Consider the following 22,256-nt stretch of genomic DNA (forward strand, 5'->3'; position numbering starts at 1 on the left):
CTATTTACTATTTTGTGCTATGATCTTGGCTAATGGAGTCTATAATTAAGGAAACAATATTTAGTTGATGCAACCATAAAAAATGACACCATATTTTTATTAACAGAAAAAAAATTCAAATTTAAAGTAGATAGATTATATAAATTCTGATTAATTAACTAGTAATCAGGAATTCGTATCCCCTAATCCCAAGTATTCAGTCAGCACTACTTCCTTGTATATACTTCAACAAAACAAAAAGACTACTCCCCTGTGTATACTCTAAGTTAAATTTACGATTTTGTAAATTAAAAAAATAGATATAACAATTTTTAATATTAAATTTTAAATAATCAATAATGATATAATAAATTTTAATAATATATTAAAAAATTAATAATAATATAACAATAAAAATAAAATTATAAATTAATTAAAATAAACAAATAAATTATATTTTAAATATAAAATATCTATTAAGTAATAATAATTATTGAAAAATATAAAAATTATAACAAATTGAATATATTATAAATATAATAATAAATATAATCAACCTCCTCCCTCCGCAGCCCTTTGAGAACCTTCCACCGCCGCCCCCTCCCCTGCAGCGCGCTGTCAGCATGCCGGAGATGAAGATCCCCAAGCCCGAGCCCATGCCCAAGCCCAAGCCCATCATGGAGGAGGACGAGGAAGAGAAGGTATTATCACACAACAAATACATTATTTATCAGTTAGCTAGTTACAATTGTTAGTTACCAGTTAGTTTTCTGTTATGTTGATCATTGCATTGTACTTTGTACCAATCTTATATATAAAACTGTTGTGTTCATAGAATATATCATCATTGTTCTTGATTATCTTCATATTCAATGTAAGGATTTGGAGAATGAAGGGTCTTTGAGGAGAAGAAGAAGAAGCAAAAGGGGTGGAAGTAGTTGTGGTGCAGCGAATACTACCTTTAAGCTCAATTGATTCCAATAGGATACGTTGTTATGAAGTCCAATATTTGATTATTGCTTATTTAGCAGTGAAACTGCATCCTAGATTCTTTTTGGGTTATTGAATCATATTTTCGTTTTTCTTGTGCAGGGCACATTAATCACCATGCGAGTTTCCTTTAAAGGAATGCCTAATGTGGATGATTCTGACTCAGATGAGCAAGATACCCATGCTGCTGTATTGATGTCGCTTGAAATCCTTGGACATTTCCCAGTCTCCTAAGGACACAAGTGAACACCATCATGACCGACCAGGCCAATTGTTGGTTCACATTTTGAGATGCTAGTTGACAATCAAAAGAAATACATAAAGGCCTTAAACAATTGGTTAAAATTAAATCTTATCCCTATCGAGAGCAGTTTGAAGGAAAAGGTTTCTTCTCCCCCAAGAGTTAGGAGTCCACCCATGCATGGCAGGAGCGACTAGAGAGACTTCCCGATGAGCTTGCCAAGACTGTGATGGATACTATTTATAACATGCAACATGACGAGAATGTGAGGATACAAGAAAGGAGCTTGCCCGGAAAACGCAGCAATTCGAAGATTGGCATAACAAGTATATGCAAAAGAAAATACCAGATGAATTTGATCCTGAAAATGCAGAAGGTAGTCATGGCCCGGACCGGACGAACTTGTTGCAGAGAAGCATATGCAACTCAATGCCACAAGTGAGGCAAAAGACCTTGGCAGGTCTCAAGAATCGTATGCCAGAGCTCATTAGGGCTATGAAAGTTTTTTCCCTTGAGTGTTCCAAAACGTACAGTGAATTAAGGTCAATATCGCTCAGCTTAGGCCAGAGCTCATCATGAGGGTAGGTTTGTGCTTTGTGGGTTTTTTCCTTTTTTTTTTTCTTTTTTAATTTATTCGGGTAAAGTATATGTTTATTGGTTGTTATATAATGTTCTCTTATTCGGGATGAATGTTGAATATTTAAAGTAAGCTGTAATTGAATGTTCATACAACTGAGAAATAGGGAGGTTGAAATGTAGTAGTAAATATAAGAACAGGCCATAAACTTAACATATGAAATTGTTTACATAGAGAGGAAACTTCATACACCTTGGAACCATTCGTTATTCTGTTTCTTAAAGACACACTATGTTACATAAATCATAACCAAAAGTAGTGTGCTGCACTGGCTTCGTACTGATCCAACTTCTTGAACCAAAGTAGTGTGCTGCACTGGCTGCTGACAACGACCACCTTCTGGCTTACTCTGACGGCTCGCTACTAACACACCCGCGTGTTGATCTGACCCACAATTTAACAAAACTCCCCAATTACCAGTATCATACCAAAATACCATTAGTCTTTTCATAACAAAAATAATTTCTACCCTAAACTACCTATATGTAATAAATAAATGACAAATTATATGTGTATATTAATATTGAACGTGATTCTAATGTTATGGTCGATTGATTAGAATAACTTTTTAATTGGTCATGCTGTTTACTAAGAAAATAAGAATGCAAACTCAATTGGAAAAATAAATTTAATATTCAGTAACAGCAAACCAACAGCGTTGACCATCACAAGACTTTCTTTCCTTTTATTTTTTCTTTCTTAGTATATATATACTACCATGAGGGGATGACACTCCTCAGCGTCACTTCACCGTTCTTATGAAACTTATACAAAGCCAATTTTTTTTTGCTGTTACAGGTTCGGTAAACATACGCATCAATGAATAATTTTTGATATTCATTGGAGTCTCGGGCTTCTGGCGTGCAAAAAACAATTTTTCTAATGCTTTTGCCTTTTGTTGCTACTATAACTTTGCTTCTCGGATATCGTATGCATCCGATCATTACCGCGATTCCCACCATTTGTTTTCCGAACTAACAGCGACTTCGACCGCTAGCTGGAATTCACCTTCAGCTACATGTTAGAATTTTTTAAGAATTACGATTATCCATACTAAATCATTAAGAAATAAAATATTAAAATGCGGAAGCTAACTAAATTCGTAAATATGAATCATAATTGAAAGAGTTTAGATTTTATGGTTCTCTCGGTCTTCTTCAACCAAAAGTTGTATCCTTATGACCTTTCCGATGGAAAAGGCAACAAATGCGACTTTGGTTTAGTAAACTTTTATTTTTTGAAAGTAGCTCATGAAAGCTGTCTTTCTAAAAGATACCTTTTTAAAAGCTGTCGCACTTGCGTTTAGTAAAATCAAATTAAAAATGACTTTTAATAAGTATAAACACCACAATTGCTTTTGTAAAACATCTTTTGAAACTTAAAAAAATTATAATAAACATATTTATAACGAAGGATATTTTTTTTAATTTTTTAAAATTGTATATAATATTTTAAAATAAAATAATTTTAAAATAAAAATTTATTTTATATATTGGCTCACCTATACAAATCACAAAAAATGGGAGACATATCTCAAATAAACTACTCTTATAATTATATATCTATATTTATATATATATATATATATATATGTTGTTATTATAATTTTGACTAATGTTCATGCAAAGAAAATTTTATGATTGGTTTACATTTCAAAGAACAGATACAAAAACAAATATCATAGATCTACTGAAAAAATACAAAAATAACGCACAAAAAATAATATAAATATATAGAGTTTATACCTAATATGTGATAGAGATGTATTTATGTTAAAATTTGTGAAGATTAGGTTGCAAAATAAAAAATATATGAATAGAATTTGTGAATGTTAGGATGAAAAGTTAAAAATATATGAGTATTTCAATGACAATATAATAGCGAAAAATATGTGCGGTAAAATAAATCTAATTATTGTTTAACTTGGAGAGTCTAAAATGTGATGCTATGTTTAGGGGGTTAATACTCAAATTAGTCCATAAAAAACAAGGCATTTTTAAATTCGTCTCTAAAATATTTTTTCAATCAAATTGATCTTTAAGGTAGCATTTGGTGGAGAGACAGAGACGGAAAGATTAAGACTGAGAGACAGAGACTAAGAGACAAGGATTGAAATAAATCTTAGTATTCTGTTTGGTGCAAAATAGGAGACAGGAATTGAAACAAGAATGAAACTCTAATTTAATTTGCACAAAGGGTAAAATTGGAATTAATTAATTGAAATGAAAGTATTTTAGGTATAAAATGTTATTAAAGTTTCAATCTCCATCTCTAAAAATTTCAGTCTCATGTATCCCTACTTTTTGGAGGTACTGAAATATTGAAAATTTAGAGAGAGAGAGAGACAGAAATTTTAGCACCAGTCTCTGAACTAACAAACATGATACTGAGTCTCAGTCTCTCAATCTCTGTCTCAGTACCTCAAAACAAACGCTACCTAAAAGATTAAGAATTAATCATATTTATCCTTCAGTTACTCCATTCATAATTTTTGTCAACAATTAATAATGTAAAATATTAACTGATAGCATACATGACACATAACATGTCCAATTGGATATTAACTAAATATGTTTACGAAAATCTATCAATTTAGTCACTAGGTCATATTGAAAATAGAATTTTTGTAATTGAAAAAAATGACTAAATTAATAAATTTTCATAACATATTTGGTCAACATTCAATTAGACATATCAGATATTATATATGTTATCAATTAACGATTTACGATATTAATATTTGAAAAAAATTATTAATTTAACGACTGAAGGACAAATATGATTAATTTTTAATTTTAAAGGATCAATTTGATTAAAAAAATTTTTAAGGATGAATTTAAAGAATATTTTATCTTTTAAAAACTAATTTTGTTTAGATTTGAGATGTATGCAATTTTTTTTTTTAGATGGGTCAGGTTAAATGGATGGTGGCTTGAAATTTGAGAATATGGGAAAGAGTGGATGTAACCCTACTCTTATTTATTCGGCCAATGAACCAAACTTGGTATTTCCTACTCCCTAGCATGTGATGTGATCTTGCCAAGTCAAACAGAACCAAGTGTGATTGGCACTTTTAGTCTTCGCATTAAGCCACATATTTTTCGTGGTTGTTTATTTAATGATTTATAATGTCTAACTTGACCAAATAATGTTAAATTACTTTTAGGAGTTAGGACTTGTTAGTTAAGAAACACTACAAAATACAAAGCATTTTTTTTTTGAAAGAATAACAACTTTTATAGTGTTGGATTCGATGGTCTCAAAACGTTTGAATTATTAAATAGTCCCATAATAAAATATATTTTTTAAATTTTTTAATAAATGCTAAATAATTAATTTCTAATTTTAATTACAAATTAACTCTATATATTTTATTTAATTATAAAAACTATTTTTTATTTTATAAATTATTATTTTATCATTTATCTATTATGTTTATTAATAATAAAAAATAAAAACAATAACAAATTAGATCTTCCATTGATCGTAATAAATTTTTTGACAATTCCAATCGATTAAAAGTTTATCTTTGATCCGTGACATTCGTCCAGAGCTGTGAAATTGTGTTTATTAGAAAATCAATCTATTGGACTTCAGGTTATCACAAAACAAACGATTGAAAATTGCAAGATAGTATGATTTTTGCAAAAATCAATCGATTGGTCATATTACCCCATCAATTGAACGATGACTAGGATGTGAGTTTTTTATAATTCAATCGATTGCTATTTTTATAACCACTTGAAAGCTTGTTATTAGAGTAAAAAAAACGACCACTGCTGACATTTGGAACTCCATTGAATGCAATTTTCTGCAGGTTCATGATTACTGTTGTAAGAAACTCATTCGATTGGGTTGCAGTGATTACCTTCTTATTATTGACTTTGTCACTATTTGATACATCTATGACTTTTCTAAAAAGAAATTCGTGGCAATTGTGCATGTGAATGCGTTGAATGAAATTGAGACAGTGTCTAATGTATTTTGTTGTCACCACACAAGCAAAAAAAGTTTGATCTATGTCTTCGTTGATTTAGGTGAAATAATGGATCTTGAGGAAGAGTCATTTACTGATTCTAGTAATCGTATTAACATTGTTCCTTATGTCAGAGTCTAGCTCCAAATCAATGGTAATTTTTTTTGCTAAGGTTGAATCCAAGGATAATCTTAAAGTTTGTTCCTATAAGAAGCACTATATGTAAGTATGCACCTTTCTCTTGTCTATCTTTTTTCTATTATGAATTTATGAAACTGTCTTAAACTTAATTAATTCATGTCCTATCCATTATGGACAGATTTTTGTTGGATGAAATTGGGAGCTAACCACAGCTAAAGACGTCCTGTCATCCATGATTTTGTGGAAGGAGATTATTATATGGATAAATTGGGCATAGCAAATGGTTTTTTCACAAGTAATTTCGAGAATGCAAAAATATCAGCAATGGTCATTTTCTTCACTCTAATAACAAGCTTTCAGGTGGTTATAAAAATAACTTCTGATTGGATAATATAAACAATCGATTGAATTATAGAAACCCACATTCTAGTCATCATTCAATCGATTGGATAATATGACCAATCGATCGAGTTATGGGAAACTTGAAATTCAATTGATTGTTTTGTTAATCCAATCAATTGATTTTCTAAAAAACATGATTTCACAGCCCTGGAAAAATGTAACAGATCAAAGATAAACTTTTAATCGATTGGGATTGTCAAAAAGTTTGTTACGATCAATAAAAGATCTAATTTCTTATTGTTTTTGTTTTTGATTGTTAATAAACATAATAGATGAATGATAAAATAATAATTTATAAAATAAAAAATCATTTTTATAATTAAATAAAATATATGGAATTAATTTGTAATTAAAATTAGAAGAAAATTATTTAACAGTTATTAAAAAACTTAAAAAATATATTTTGTTATGGGACTATTTAATAGTCCAAACATTATAAGACCATTAAATTCTTACCAAATTTTCATTTATAAATCCGAAGAGACTATCCTAGATCTAAAAGCCAAAGACAGAAAAAAAAACAAGAAAAAAAATATAAGAAAATTGAGGAGACAAAAACAAGGTATGTAGGTGTGGGAAAGAAAAGGAAGAAGAGAAGGAAAGAAAACTTGGTAGAGAAGAAGAGAGGAGACGGAGGGCTGTCACTGCCCAGGCTGAGGCGGCAGCGACAACTTTTAAAGTAGTGTTTGAGTGTCTTTTTCTATTTGAGAAAGAAAAAGTACATTCAAATAAGTTCTTATGGAACAAAAGTGTTTAGGAGATAATAAAAATTAATCTAAATTAGTTTAAAGTTGTCTTATTTTATATTTATTAATTATTTTAAAAATAAATGTATAATATTAAATATAATAAAAATATAATTTTAAATATTATATACATAAAATTATATTAAGTTCAGTAAGATAATTTTAGATTATTTTTTCTTTAGCATTAATATTTTGTGAAACATATAGCCATTTGCTATTTCTATTCCTCTTGGATCGGAAAATTGATTGTTCTTATTTTATTGTTTTTGTTGAAGTGAGTTGCATGTGGACCGAACCAGGCCCATGAGAAGCCCAGAAAATTTAAACGTAGGACCCATCCCTTTAACACCAACAGGTGGAAGATTCTTATTAGTTACTAAACAACATGTCATGTGGTAAATGGTAATGGAAGCGAGGCCATTAGTCCATAACGGAAAAGAAAGAACTGGTCGCAATGATAAAGGGGGACAACTATGCTTCATTTTAGGTTTGGACTATAAAAGTCAAATGCTACATTTCTTTTATTTATTATCTTATAATAATATAATATAAAGGTTTAATGTTAAAATTATTAATTGAATTTTTTTATACAAAATTTATGAAAATCATATTATGAAGTACATAATAAGAGTAGTTGATCCAAACTTTGAACAAAAACAGTACTTTCATTTCATTTGATCGTCCCTTTCTTAAAAATAATGTTGTAGCCATCTCCTTTATTTGAATTTAGTCGCAAAAAATAAAAAATAGAAAATCCTCTGATCACAAAAAAGAGCTAGTACATACAATACATGTCATCGCAATTTATCATGTGGTGCATACAGGTCTTACATTAACCGGTGGAAAGCGCACGTGTTTTTTTAACCCGATATTGGGGAATCTGTTTGAAAATTGAGATTGAAATGTGTAAAAAAGTGGTCATTAAGGTACATTGTTTATTTAAAAGTTAATAGTTAAAAATAGTTAAATAATAGATTATTTTTTCTATATAAAAAAATATTATCTCTTTTTTTATATTAAAAATAATTTTTATAAATAATAATTTAATTAATTTAATTAAATTATTTTATAATTTTTAAATATAAATTTTACATTAAGACAACTGATAACTGTATGTAAATTTTTACCTTCAAACATATTGATGTTTCTATTTATGAGCTGTAACCCATAACACATGCAATTTAGCTTAGCGTGTATTGCTTTCTAGCTTCTATCCATATTTGGAATGAGACCACCGTCATTTTCACTTTTTTTTTAATTTATTATAATTATAATAATATATAATATGAGGCCTCACTGTCATATCGAGTGAGTGAATATATGAAAGAAAGAAACGTTATTGTTATTGTTATTGTTATTGTTATACTTTTCTGCCCTTATAATGCGAACACATTACATTATACTCAAAATCTACCTAAATCAAGTGATTTAGTTAATCGTAAGTATTTATAAGTTAAGGATAGAAATAAAATTTTTAGAGCGGCGTGACAAAGCAGCAGAACTAGTAGTATGATAGAATGTCTCAAATTTGAATGACGTTAGATTTAGGGCACAGGGTACCGTTGTTAGGGGACAGTTGGGGACATCTTAGTTAAAGAGATGAGAGATCTATCTATTTGCTATATTTTTTTTTATCTCCAAACTCAACAAATAAAAAATTAATTTGTTACAAATTTAAATTTTATTTAAAAATAATAAATTTGTTAGCATAATTAATTTAAAAAGTTAATACTTAATTTAGCCTATAAATTTATAGTGAGTGTGAATTTAGTTTTTAAAATTTTAATTGTATTTATTTAGTTTTTAAATTTATAAATATTTTGCATTAGCTTTTAAGACAATTTTCAATATATAAAAGACATAAATAATCAGTTAGATGCTGCATGTCGTCTTTTGGTTATTTAAATACTAAAATTGAAACAATACCATTTTATAAAATCAAGTGTGACATCCAATTATCTACATCAATTTAAAAACTAATTAGAGATAATTAAAATTTTAAAAATTATCTGCAAATTTATAAAATTGAATATTATATCTGATTTAAATTAGTCGACTAATTAATCTATTCATTTTTTTGAGAAAATATCAAAATTTTAAATTCTAACATCCCGTTTAGATAAATTTATAAGTTATTTTTTAATTTTTTATTTATAAAAATGTATAATATTAATGTGAGATACAATTTTTAAAATTAAATTATAAATTTTTAAGAAGTTATTTTAGTGTTTATAAAAAAAAATAATTTTTTTCATAATAAAATTTTTTTATTATTTTTTTTAAAATAAGTACTTTTTAAACTAAAAAATCAAATACAAAATAATTTATTTATAAATTATTTTTAATATAAATATTTATTATTTATTTTTTTTAAATTAATTAGATTATTTATCCAAAATGAATCTAAATACACAGAAATATGTGTACACAACAGACAAGATGAGATTCGAACCTAACAACAAATGAATGAATCCAAATTGGTTTATCTAGGCTGTTTTCAGTTTTCACCCCTTCCTAGTTAATTACCATATTGACCCCATGATAAAATAAATAAAATATTTTTACAAATTACATACAGGTCTGTGTAGAGAGTGAAGAGGCAATCGACAAATATCTCTCTTTCTCTTTCTCTCTCATTCACGCCTTCTTCTTCTTCTTCTTCTTCAGTTTTGTTCTCTCTTGTATTCTATCCCTACTTTCTTTGCCTCTGTTTCATTTTCACGATTTCTTCATTCTTATTCTCATCACCAACACTCTTCCAACTCCTTTCAATCCATTCCTATCTCACTCTTTCACCATATAGCTCGGTATTCTATTTGCTGCTTCATTCATTATTCAGATCATTTCTTTTCCTTATTTAACTCTCTTTATTCAGCTTTTCGTTTTTCGCTGTTTGAATCTACTTGCTTTATGGATTGAGATATATAAATTAACTCTTTTTTTTTATGTTGCTTGTTGTAGAGTTTTCTTCTGCTGCAGCAGATTCCATTCATTCAGTCTTATGCTGGAGATGTCAACCGAGTTATCCACATTTTTGGTCAGTATTTTCGTTGGTTTATGCATCTTATTTGTCTCGCTTTGTTGTTATTGGATTTAATACTTTGTATGCTTTATTGTGGATCTTCCAAATGATACTTTGTTTAGATTAGAAGCTTAGTTGTGCATTATTTCTCACTTGATTTGCTCTTTTTTCGTTGAATCGCCAAATCCTCTTACTGTGTTCTTATGTGCCCTAATCTGACTGTTATTTACTAAAAGAGTACCAGATTCAATTTTTGGGAATATACCTTTCTGTTACCTAGCTATCAGCTGCTGCATGTGAAACCAATCTGTGGTTGCAATATCTTTTGGGTTTTACTATTCTGTCACTGAAAAATCAGGGTTTCAAAGAACTTGTTTATTGTGAATGAATGGAATAATAAAATGTGCAAGAACAATGAGAAGTCCTTTGTTCATCTATAGAAATGGTTGGGACTTGGGAGGGAGTGATATTTCTTATGGCTTCTTTTGCCTATGCACAAATTCAGTCATAGCTTAATATCATTAACCTTTTAGATTTTCATTTCACTATGCTGCTGCGGCTTATAGGATTGTGTCTTTTGTGTTCGTTTTTGTGAGTACATACATATCACATATGCTCGATTATAAATAGGTGTTGGTGGGAAGAATATGCTAGTGCACCCTGTTTAGTTTGAAGTTAGAGTTTATAATCCTTTGATATCTCTAGTTCTCTAATGAAAGTCTTGTAACTTGGCTTGATTTGTTTGCAGAGATCCATGTTTGTATGATCATATCTTTGCTGAGAATTTTAAGATTATGGGTAGAGGTAGAGGAAAGGGTAAAAAGCTAAATGTTACTAATCATGAAGATGCTGGAAGTGGTGAGGATGAAAAGCTTCCCACACAAAAGAGAAGAGGAAGGCCACAAAAACCTCTTAAAGATGAATTTGATGATGAAGAAGTTGAAAAAGTAGAGGATGACAATGTCAATGTCAACAATGTAGTTAGTGGCAAAGAGATGAAAAGTTCCATTGTAGTGGAGAATGGAAGGAAAAGGAAACGAAACACACAAGTGAAAGAGAAATTAGACTCTATTGAGGAAGAAAATGGTGTTGGAAATCAATTGAACACGGATGGATTGGAAAAGTCCAATGGATTTCGGCACAATGGAAGCCGGCGTAAGAGCACTCCTCGTCGGGCTGCTGAAGCAGGTGTGCAGTGCAAGTAAGAACATGGTGCAATAGGTTTCCTACTCATGTGACCCGTCGAAATTGCGAAACAGGGAATGAGGCCCATTAATCTTTGAGCTCTTTACTTTTATTATCTTGTTTTATTTCTTTGACCTTAATTTTACTTCGTATTTGTTCTTTGGGGATGGTTGAAAGGGGTTCTATTGGTTGATTCCCTGTGATTAATTCCTTTTTCGAGCATTGATATGAGAGTTTGTTATGCTGGTTGTAGTTCTATATCATGATATCAATTTTTGTCCCTTACTCTATTTTCAGTTTGAGATAGAAAAAGAATTTATGATCTTCCATTGAAGTTATGACCATGCCTCTGATGTTCCCCTTATCTCTCCTTAGAGGCTATGCTTGCCAAGTTTCTAAAATAAAGGAAATTTTGTCTTTGCGTCTCATGAGAAATTTCTTGACACCGAGTTATAGAGAATTTATTAGATTATGTGTAGCTTTCTTATTATTGAGTTGTTATCTTTTGAGTCTGTACCTGTTAGTCTTTGTGTATGAATTTCTTCAAATTAAATAATAGCCTTCTATATCCTGTCTCTGGACTCTGGAGCTTTATATAGTCTCTTGGTCTATAAAAGAGTAAATTCAGATGAATTCATGAATCAGATTATAAGAATATAAAGTGACTCTTTCAGGAATGAAACAAGAGAACAACAATGGTGCTTTGCTGAGATGTTTGGCAAACTACTATGCCTAACAGATATCTTGTTTCCATAAATTGTGTTTTCATGTGTTGGAATTTGGAAGTCCAAATCAATAAATATTAAATAATAATGAAAATGCGTGCATAAGAATTCTAACTCACAAGATTTGTATATTTGACTGAGATACAATTTGGGTTACTTTTGCTTTGACTTTCCTTCATATCCATATGCTAAATGCCCGTTCATTCTCTCGGAAGAAAGCAAACTGGGCATAGAAGTTCGCAAATGATAAGAATAATTATTTTTTTGGACAGAGTATGAATTGAATAATCATAAATATTGTGTAAATTTTAAACAAATTAGTGTAGGGTTTTGTGTTTTTCTTTTCTTTTAACTATTTGGCCATCCATAATAATGACAGCATTATTTTAGTTTTTGGTCTTGGTCCATGATGACAGTTGTTTTTTTTCATGATAACGACACAGAGCTAATACACTATTTTAAGGCTAATTGGGTCCATTCCAAAAAAAAAGGAAAATTGGGTTAGAGAGATTTGGGCTTAGTCGGTGCCTAGCATTCTGATCCAGCCCACTTCTGAATGATCGTCACTTGCTCTAGTCATCCATCTTTAATATAAAAAAAAAAAAAAAAGAAGAAGAGTAACCGATGTTGAAAAGTTATTGTGTGCAAAATGTTAGTTGGTGTAGTAATTGTATGATTAGAAGATAGATCTAATTTAACTTGAATATACAGACAAGGATAATTAATCACTATTGTCATCCAGTCATGCTCACGATCTAATTAGAGATTTATTTGTTTTAATAAAAAATATAAATTCTGTTTTTCAACCAACAAGAAAAAAAAAAAAAAAAGAAAGGAAGAAAGAATAAAGTTAACTTAAATAATCATAAAAAACCTTTGATTTTGATTTGCTGCCATGTAAAATAATTTATGCTATGAAAATTTTATGTGCCCTGACGGTACCTTAGTGAAAAAATATAAAAATTAATTTTAAGTGTTTAAAATTAACACTTTTATAAAATTTAAAATTTAGAATAAAAAAAATTAACTAATTGGCTTGGCAAAATAAATGATGGAGAACAAGAGTATTAATTTGCTCTAGAACATAAAAGAAATTCTCATGATTACATATTTACTTGCTTAACTACGATTAATTAGTCATTGCAACCAGCAAAAAGTAGAAGAAAAAAAGTTGCTAGTAAAAAATAGTTGTGTTATATATATATAGGAAAAAAGGCAAATCCTGAATTGAGATCAACTGAGATGACAGTGAAGGGGTTTATTAGCGTTGTTGTTATCGGCGTGGTCTTTGCTACTTGTTCTTCTTCTTCTTCGCTCAATCGGAGCAGTTTTCCAGAAGGTTTCATCTTTGCCACATCCGCATCTGCATATCAGGTATGTATGTATCTATCCATCTCAATTATTTGAATTCAACTTCATTCAATTAATAATTAATTAATTAATAATTATTACATTCGATGCGCAGTACGAAGGTGCAGCAAATGAAGGTGGAAGAGGTCCAAGTATATGGGATACCTTCACTCACAAATATCCAGGTTTTTTTTTTACTTTCTTTCAATAATTATTTTATTTTCTTCAACAAAATTTATATAGATATTGATTAGACATTGTTTTGTTCAATGTTGATTAGAGAAAATAATGGACAGAAGCAATGCGGATGTTCTCATTGACCAATATCACCGCTACAAGGTATGCATACATGCATTTATCCATATTCGAATTTCAGCTTGTGTACGTAACAATTCAATGGTTAATATACTTTTAAATAGAGTTTAGATTTAGACGAATTATTAGTTATTGTTAATCTGTTGAATTGAAAAATACTATAGGAATAAAGAATTTTACTTCATGTAGTAATTTTTATATAAATGCAATTATTAACTATAAGTATCATGTATGTGCACTTAAATGTAAAATGAGTTGATTTGATTTTGATTATATTGTAGGAGGATGTTGGGATCATGAAATATATTAATTTGGATGCATACAGATTCTCTATCTCTTGGTCTAGAATACTCCCAAGTAAGTTGAACAATAATGTTGATCAATTCTTATCCAAACTTAACTTTACATGTAGGTCCATATTAACTCACCTTAATCAATTCTTATCCACAGAAGGAACGCTTAGTGGAGGTATAAACCAAGAAGGAATCAAATATTACAACAACCTCATCAATGAGCTGCTGGCTAATGGTTAGAGTTTGCATCTTAATTTCTCATGCTGTTTATGGTGGTAACGGTATATAGTTGATAATTGTTTCGGGATGACTAATTTTACAGGTATACAACCATTTGTTACCCTCTTTCATTGGGACCTTCCTCAAGCCTTAGAAGATGATTATGGAGGTTTTTTAAGCCCTCGCATAGTGTAAGCTAGTTTCCATATGTTAAAATATCTATTAATTATTAGTATATTTTTTTTATCGATTTAAATTTTTTAAAAAAATAATTTCTTAATATCATACTTTCTATGAATTAAAGATTTAAAATTGATCTTTTGTTATCATTCATAAGCTGTCCACTTATATTAATTTATTTAATTATGCTATATGTATATCAAAATCAACTACTAAAATCAGCCATCAATCTAAAATATATATTAAAATATAAATACATATTGAAAATAAATTAAACCATACATGTATTTATATACAAATATATTGATAACTGATTTTAGTATCTGATTTTGACGCACAAATTACATTTTGTAATTCATTAAACTTTTAAAAGGAATGATTTTGTGACATATTAAATTAAAAAAAATATAGGAAAGCTTGTTGTTTCAATTTTCCTAAGAAATTAATAATTATTTTATTACGATGAATTGGTAGAGATGATTTCCAAGATTATGCGGATCTTTGTTTTAAGGAGTTTGGAGATAGAGTAAAACATTGGATTACTCTGAACGAACCATCGACTTTCAGCACCGCTGGCTATGTAATAGGGATGTTTCCGCCGGGACGTTGTTCCGATTGGCAAAAGCTAAACTGCACCGGTGGTGATTCTGGAATTGAACCCTATTTAGTGGCACACCACCTTCTCCTTGCTCATGCAGCTGTTGTTCAATTGTACAAGGCAAAGTATCAGGTACCGTAACAGAATTTATATAAGGATTCCGTTAGGGAGACAATGCACTATTGACTTACAAAATGAACATTTCTCGTACTATCTAACCATCCGAGTAAATTATTTTGGGGTTCACCAAGGATCGAACTCTTAACTTTTCGGAGTTAGCGCTCTAATACCATGTCATAATACCACTTTTTCCAAAAACTTCAGGAAAAAGATAACACTAATGGTTATATCTCTAATACTTCCTGAATCTTCATTGTACAAATATTCCATTAACTTCTCATACTTTCCCTTTATATAATAATGCTATTGAAAGTTAAATAAAAGAAAATAATTTTAATAAAAACAGTATTTGTAGTTTTTCACGTACTAAAATCAGTTACTATATATTCTTATAAATATATGTATTATTTAACTTTTATTTTATACTAGTAGTTAATTTTGATATACACCTAACACGGTTATAATTTTAAATATTTCAAAAAATATTAGGTGTTATATTATTTCTAATTATGTTTTTGTATGTATATATGTATACTATACAAATATATAATAATTAATTTGGTGGTTGTTTTTCGGTGTGTCCATAACATTTTTTTATTATTTTAGATCGAAAGAGTAGTGTAATTAAAATGTATTGCAGGTACCATTGTTACTTGAAAGGCAAAATAAAACAACTACTCCTCCAAAGGGTTTGATAGGTATAATATTGATATCTCACTGGTTCGTGCCACTTTCGGATACCAAATTGGATCAAGAAGCTGCTCAACGAGCAATTGATTTCATGTTTGGATGGTCAGTACTAATTCTATTATTTTAATAATAAGCTTATATATACAATAATAGAAGTTTTTTTTCCTTTAAAATAATAAATTATTAATATATAAGATTGGTTACTTAACAGGTTTATGGAACCGTTGACCAGAGGAGACTATCCACTAAGCATGAGATCCTTGGTTGGAAAAAGATTGCCAAAGTTTTCAAAAGAGGAAGCCATGAAAATCAATGGCTCATTTGATTTTCTTGGACTAAACTTTTACACTGCTAATTATGCTGCCGATGCACCTCATCTTCAGCATGCCACACCCTCTTACCTCACAGATTCTCTTACCATTCTTACAAGTAATTATTAAGGAAGAATAAGGACACACTTCTATTAATATTTTGAATAAATCATATTTTTTTATTTTAAAAATACCTTTAAGTTTTATTTTGTTTTAATTTTATCTAAAAGTTTTCGATTTACACTAAATATACCGCTGATAGCTAAATTTTTAAAAAATTTAAGACTAATCCAGTAATAATACATGATAACTATCTCTAATTTGTTTGTATTAATGATTATTCTTGTAAAATTATTCGTTGTTGAATTAGTCCTAAATTTTTTAAAAAATTAGCCATCAGAAATATATATTTGATGCAAAAAAAAAGGATAAAATTAAAATAAAATAAAATTTAAAAATATTTTAAAAATTTTTAATAAATTTTAAAAATAAAAAATATACTTTATTCTAATAATTTTTTCTTTTAAATTGTATATATATAAAACTTGAATTATTTAACATTAGCCTATTTTATTATTTTTTGTGATGCAATATATATAGCTGAGCGAGATGGGATACCCATAGGTCCAAAGGTACATAGTACATATATATTATATGTTTATTTAATATACAAATTTAATTTTGATATACTAATTTACAGTATAAATTGACTGTATAAAAAATTTTACATTATTATTATTCACGCGTTAAAACTTAATTATATTTTCAGGCCGCTTCATTTTGGTTCTATATTTACCCAAAAGGGCTTTATTACCTGCTGCTCTACATCAAGGAAAAGCACAACAATCCTTTGATTTACATTACTGAGAATGGTAATAAATACATACTAACAATCCTTGTACGTATTTTCTTTAATTTTGGTATGTATGAGAGTATGTATTTGACATCATTTATAGGTGTGGACGAATATAATGATCCAACGTTATCATTGGAGGAAGCTCTTGCTGATCCTTACAGAATTAAATTTCACACTGATCATCTTTTTTATCTTCGATCAGCAATTTGGTAAGTTTTGTTTTTTCTTTCAATTCTCTGTATATATATATAGAGACCACTTAATTTCTTGATATTTATATTAATTTATACATATAGTTTGATTCATTAATTTTTCTTTTGAATAAAATGACAAATAAATTTTTAAAGATTTACGTTTCGGATAAATTGATCGCTGAAGAAAAAATATATCAATAAAGTCTTTCACGATAACAGATGTGGACAAATTAATTTAAATTAAAATTTTTTACTCTAATTATCTAGACTAATTTAAAGATAATGTGTCCACATCTACTATTATAAAAAAACTTTATTAATATTTTTTTTTATAACTAATTTATTCAAAGTGTAATTCTTTAAGAATTTATTTATCATTTTATTTATTTATTTATTTTTTGCTACATAAGGAACGGTGTAAATGTCAAAGGATATTTTATATGGTCATTATTCGATAATTTTGAATGGGCTGAAGGCTACACAGTGCGATTCGGAATTTACTTTGTGGACTACAACAATGATATGAAAAGGTGTGAAAAGCTTTCTGCAAAATGGCTTAAGAATTTTTTAAAGTAATAGTAAGCATTATTTATTATAGAGAAGTGTATGGAGTTCAATATTTTTATTATGAATATTGAAAATTTAGTTAATATTACTTTAAATATAAAGGAAAAATATTAGTCACCTAATGGTTCTTTAATTTTTATGATATATGTGTCTTGCATTGCCTCGGATAAATATGGATGAAAGTATACAATCATAGTTATTAGTTAATTAAGTGATTATGATATATCTGTCTTTTTAAGAGTATGTATTATTTATACTATTAGTTTAACTTATTCAAGTGATATATATCAATTTATTATTTATTAAATATACACAAATTAAAATATTAACCACCTCACGTGAAACGAATGATCTTTAATTATATTTTGTTAATTTTTTTATAATACTGAATGATCTTTAATGAACATTTAAAACATGGCTAATGTCAAATTCATCAGAAAATCAAATACGCGATCCAATAAAAAAATAAAAAACTGCAAACGTAGTCTTTTTCTTGCTGGATTTTGACTCTCAAATGGAATATAATCTTATGCATGACAAATTGACAATATTCAAATTTCAAAAGATCTTACGTGTAATGTATACAGTTTAGTGTGTAGTTGAAAAAAGCAACTCGGAAAATTACTCCCCATCTACTGCACTAATTTATTTAATTTGTTTTGCCCTTTTCCTTTGAGTATTAATGCTTCAATTGACTAGCACGATAGACAATTAGTCTTGACATAATTAAAGGTAAAGTACTATTTGATTATACAAATAGTTGTTTGATAATTATACAACATTATATTTAAGGAGATATCATTTTTATTATTGTCAAACTCGCAAGTTAACTCATAAATATGGAATCGAGTTAACTCGGGTATAAACTAGATTCTAAATAAACTCGGCTAGACTCGGTCAAACTCGCGAGTTTAGGACCGAGTTAGCGAGTTTGTGTTTTTTTTTTTTTTTCATTTTTTCTCAAAGAAAGCGTCATTTTGAAATAAAAAAAATTACTTTTTCTATTAGGGTTACGATAACACTCCCAAAAAATGAAAGAAAACTCACTCACAACTCACTCATCTGCATCGTTTCTCTCAATTCTCACTTTCTCCATGTTTTGCCACAGTTGTCGTTCTCTGTCGAGGTTCGCCTGCGTCTGCTACCTCTGCTCTGATTTGCGCCATTGTCTTTGTGAATTTTACCTCTGTTGCACTCTGCTCTGTATTTCTTCACATCTCCACTATCCGCAACTCCATCGTGCTATCATCGTTCACGAGTTCGACTACTTTTCCTACAGCTCTATCTCTGCTCTGGTTCACGCCATTGTAAAGTCCATGACTCTTTGTCGCCATCGTTTCGTGCTGCTGCACCCTTGTCATCTGTCCACTGTTGCTGGGACTTTGCCCCTTCTTTGCTTCTGCATCCTCTATTTTTTGTTTGTCTTTGCCACTTCTTTGAGCCTTTGCTTATTGATTTAGATTTTTTTTATTTTTTAAATTTTATTACTTTTAATTTTAGCCTGTAGCTTATTGTTTATGTTAGATAGTCAGATGGTTCATCCATTCATAGCTGTTAGTAATTAATTATTTTGATTAGAGTTAATTATACGTCGTAAACAGATTGTTGAAGTTATGTTGAATGTTGAATTGTCAAATGTTTATTATTTTAGTTATGTAGAGTTAAAGATTTATAATTTTTTTTTTTACTTTCATTATTGCAGCTTTGGTAAATTATAGTGTTAGTATAATTTATAATTTGATTAATTTTTGGGTTTCTAATTTGATTATTTGATATTGTTCAATGTTCAATTAAAGATTTAATATTACAGATTTAAAATTTTTAATTTTATCTGTTCTATGTTGTATTTGTATAAGAATAATTGTAGAAAATTTGAATGTATATTTTAAAGTATTTGTTATAATGTGTGCTATTATTTTAATTTACTATATGCTTTAAGATTGATATTATTAATTTCAAAGGGTTAGAATTAAGTAAATATACATTATGTATGATATATATATATATATATATATATATAAACTTCATAACAAGTGAACTCGTATATATAAACTTCATAACAAGTGAACTCTACGAGTTAACTCGCACGAGTCTACAAGTTAATTCGTAAGTCGAGTTTAGGTCAATTTCACGAGTTTACTTAGACTCCCAATCATTTTAATAATCATTGCTTTATAAGTTATATATATAATCAACCCTATGTAACTAAATATGAATAATAAATTCCTTACAAATTAATGATCTATCAAAATTATTCTATCTAGTAAGTAGTAAAACCTATTTATGAGTTTTTTTTTTGGGGTCAAAAAGGACAACCCAACTTACCCCAATATAAAACAGCGCGGCGTTTACCTTTTCTTATAATTGTAATCATATTAAATTTATTACTGTAATATATATGATAATGTTTATATACTGTAATTTGGATTTAATTTTAATATTTATAAGTTTACAAGTTTCGTATAACTATCCAATACTGTATTATTATATCATTTTTTAATTTTCTAAAATCTATCTAAAAATGATACAAATACTATAAGATAAATTACCAAAAATGTACTCGAATAATTTTATTATTGATAAAAATGCACTTAAAATTTTATATCAACAGAAATACTTTCAAATAATTTTAAAATTTGAGAAAAACAAAAAATAAACAATGAAAATATATTGAAAGATTTTGTTATCTTGTGCTGATATATCTTAAAATTATAAATTAATTTTTTTATTTTTAATATATTTATTTTGTATTTATTAAAAATTTTTAAAACCTTCTATTATTAATAATTTTATCATATGTCTTTAAACACATATTAACTAAATTTTATATATATTAAAATATATGTAGTAATTTTGCACCGGATGGAATTTCGTACGTAGATGGAGAAGCAATATAAGTCAAAAACTTAATTGGGGTGTTTTAGTTTCATATAAATAATAAAATAAATGACAGATCAGAGGATATAAGATTTATTATGGGGTATCCTAAAGTCATTCCCTTTTATATTTTATTTATGGATGACTCATGAGACAAATATTTGATTAGCTTATGTGAGAAAAATAGTCGCGAAACTTGACTAATTAAATTCCAAATCTTATCATGATCAAGATTCATGCCGAGATAGAATAGATAAAGAGGAAAGAAAAGGGGGGCAAAGTGCAAATTTCCATTTGATGAGTCATTTGCTCATTGTGAGGGGTTGGGATTTTTTTTTTTTTTTTGTTATTTGAGAGAATAAATCGTAATTTTTTATTATTAATTTTATAAATAAAAAATATAAAAGAAATTAACAAATTAAAGATTATATATTATTTCTTTAATTAAAAAATTGAGAAAATTTATTTTTGTCCATATGATAATATTATGCAATAAGCAGAAATCCTCATACTATTATTTTAGGGATAAGTATTGTTTTAGTCTCTAACGTTAAGGGTCATAATCGAAATCGTCTCTAATGTAATTTTTTATTTAGAATCATTTTTAATGTTGTATTTGATTTTAAAATCGTTCTTTATAATTTTTTCGGACATAAATGCCCTTTCGTTCATTATCGGTAGTTATGACAACAGAAAAGCATTATAAATATATATTTAATGGAAAAAAAGGGTAAAGTAATGTTAAAGTCACTGTTGCAGATTCTACAATCGTCGAACTCTTGGAGGGAAAACGCTATGGTTGTCCAAAGCTCAACCTCGTCTCGAAGCAAATCTTCCTCGCATGGTAGGTTGTTACTTTGTTCCCATGGTGAGAGGCTGGTGTTGCAAACCTCGGGGACCAAGGAGAACCCAGGTCGCAGATTCTGGGGCTGTGTCTACTTTGAGGTTTGTTTTTTTCTTTTCTTCTGAAGTGAGTCGTTTGGGTGATGGAATGGAGAGTAAACACGGTGGTCGGTGCATATGTGTAGGTACAACAAGACTGCAACTTCTTTCATTGAACAGATCCAGAGACAAAGGTGGAACACTCAGAAATTGCAAAAATAAGAAGGAAGGTTTCCTCGCTGAAATGAAGAATGAGAGCGGCAGAGTGGAAGCTGAAGGTCGTTGATGTGTTAGGGTTTTTTGGGTGGGTTGGATTTGTGTATTTGCTGCTACAGAATTTTTCTAAAGCAACGCAACAGTGTGTAATTCTATTGAACCTGGTATGAAAAGTGTGTAGGAGTATGCTGCTGTTGTTGTTGTAGATAAATTGGGCTAGGGTTTATTTATTAGGTGGATTTTCTAAATATGTTCTGTTGAATCTGTTTCAATATGTATGAATGACAATTATGTAAGCATGGTTAGTTTTTAAAATGATAGTAGAATTTTAGCTTGACAAATACATGGGTTCTATTACTGAACAATTCCATAACAATGTCATAAACATGAAACAAAGACAAACTTAACTCAACATGGTAAATGTCAGAATAACATACATAATAAACATAGTGTTTTACACCCATAATTAATCCCAAAAGGATTGGTTGGTCCAAGCCAATAATTCGTACAACATTCAGTAGCTCATAAAAAAAATATCACCAAC

General features: G+C 28.8%; 2 protein-coding genes across 2 annotated transcripts; both read left to right on the plus strand.

The window, feature by feature from the left end:
- The first annotated feature begins 9,710 nt into the window (after positions 1–9,710).
- Positions 9,711–11,872, plus strand: LOC130943788 (uncharacterized). Its single transcript, XM_057871808.1, has 3 exons — positions 9,711–9,919; positions 10,074–10,149; positions 10,883–11,872. Exon 3 carries the CDS (start codon positions 10,929–10,931, stop codon positions 11,337–11,339), a length of 411 nt encoding a protein of 136 aa, XP_057727791.1. The 5' UTR covers positions 9,711–9,919; positions 10,074–10,149; positions 10,883–10,928; the 3' UTR covers positions 11,340–11,872.
- Positions 11,873–13,318: 1,446 nt separating this feature from the next.
- On the plus strand, positions 13,319–17,746 carry LOC130944734 (beta-glucosidase 12-like). Its single transcript, XM_057873227.1, has 13 exons — positions 13,319–13,418; positions 13,510–13,579; positions 13,675–13,733; positions 13,991–14,066; positions 14,160–14,237; positions 14,325–14,412; positions 14,876–15,131; positions 15,760–15,911; positions 16,021–16,238; positions 16,721–16,752; positions 16,890–16,992; positions 17,077–17,185; positions 17,581–17,746. Exons 3-13 carry the CDS (start codon positions 13,683–13,685, stop codon positions 17,744–17,746), a joined length of 1,329 nt encoding a protein of 442 aa, XP_057729210.1. The 5' UTR covers positions 13,319–13,418; positions 13,510–13,579; positions 13,675–13,682.
- The last annotated feature ends 4,510 nt before the right edge of the window (positions 17,747–22,256 follow it).

This window comes from Arachis stenosperma, chromosome 8 (assembly GCF_014773155.1).
Source record: "Arachis stenosperma cultivar V10309 chromosome 8, arast.V10309.gnm1.PFL2, whole genome shotgun sequence".
NCBI lineage: Eukaryota > Viridiplantae > Streptophyta > Magnoliopsida > Fabales > Fabaceae > Arachis > Arachis stenosperma.

Excerpts from the sequence above, each read along its gene's own strand:
- LOC130943788 (XM_057871808.1), top strand. The coding sequence starts at position 10,929 with ATGGGTAGAGGTAGAGGAAAGGGTAAAAAGCTAAATGTTACTAATCAT.
- LOC130944734 (XM_057873227.1), top strand. The coding sequence starts at position 13,683 with ATGGACAGAAGCAATGCGGATGTTCTCATTGACCAATATCACCGCTAC. Across the intron at positions 14,067-14,159 it reads TTGGTCTAGAATACTCCCAA|AAGGAACGCTTAGTGGAGGT; the intron begins GTAAGTTGAACA and ends TCTTATCCACAG. Across the intron at positions 15,132-15,759 it reads TGTACAAGGCAAAGTATCAG|GTACCATTGTTACTTGAAAG; the intron begins GTACCGTAACAG and ends AATGTATTGCAG.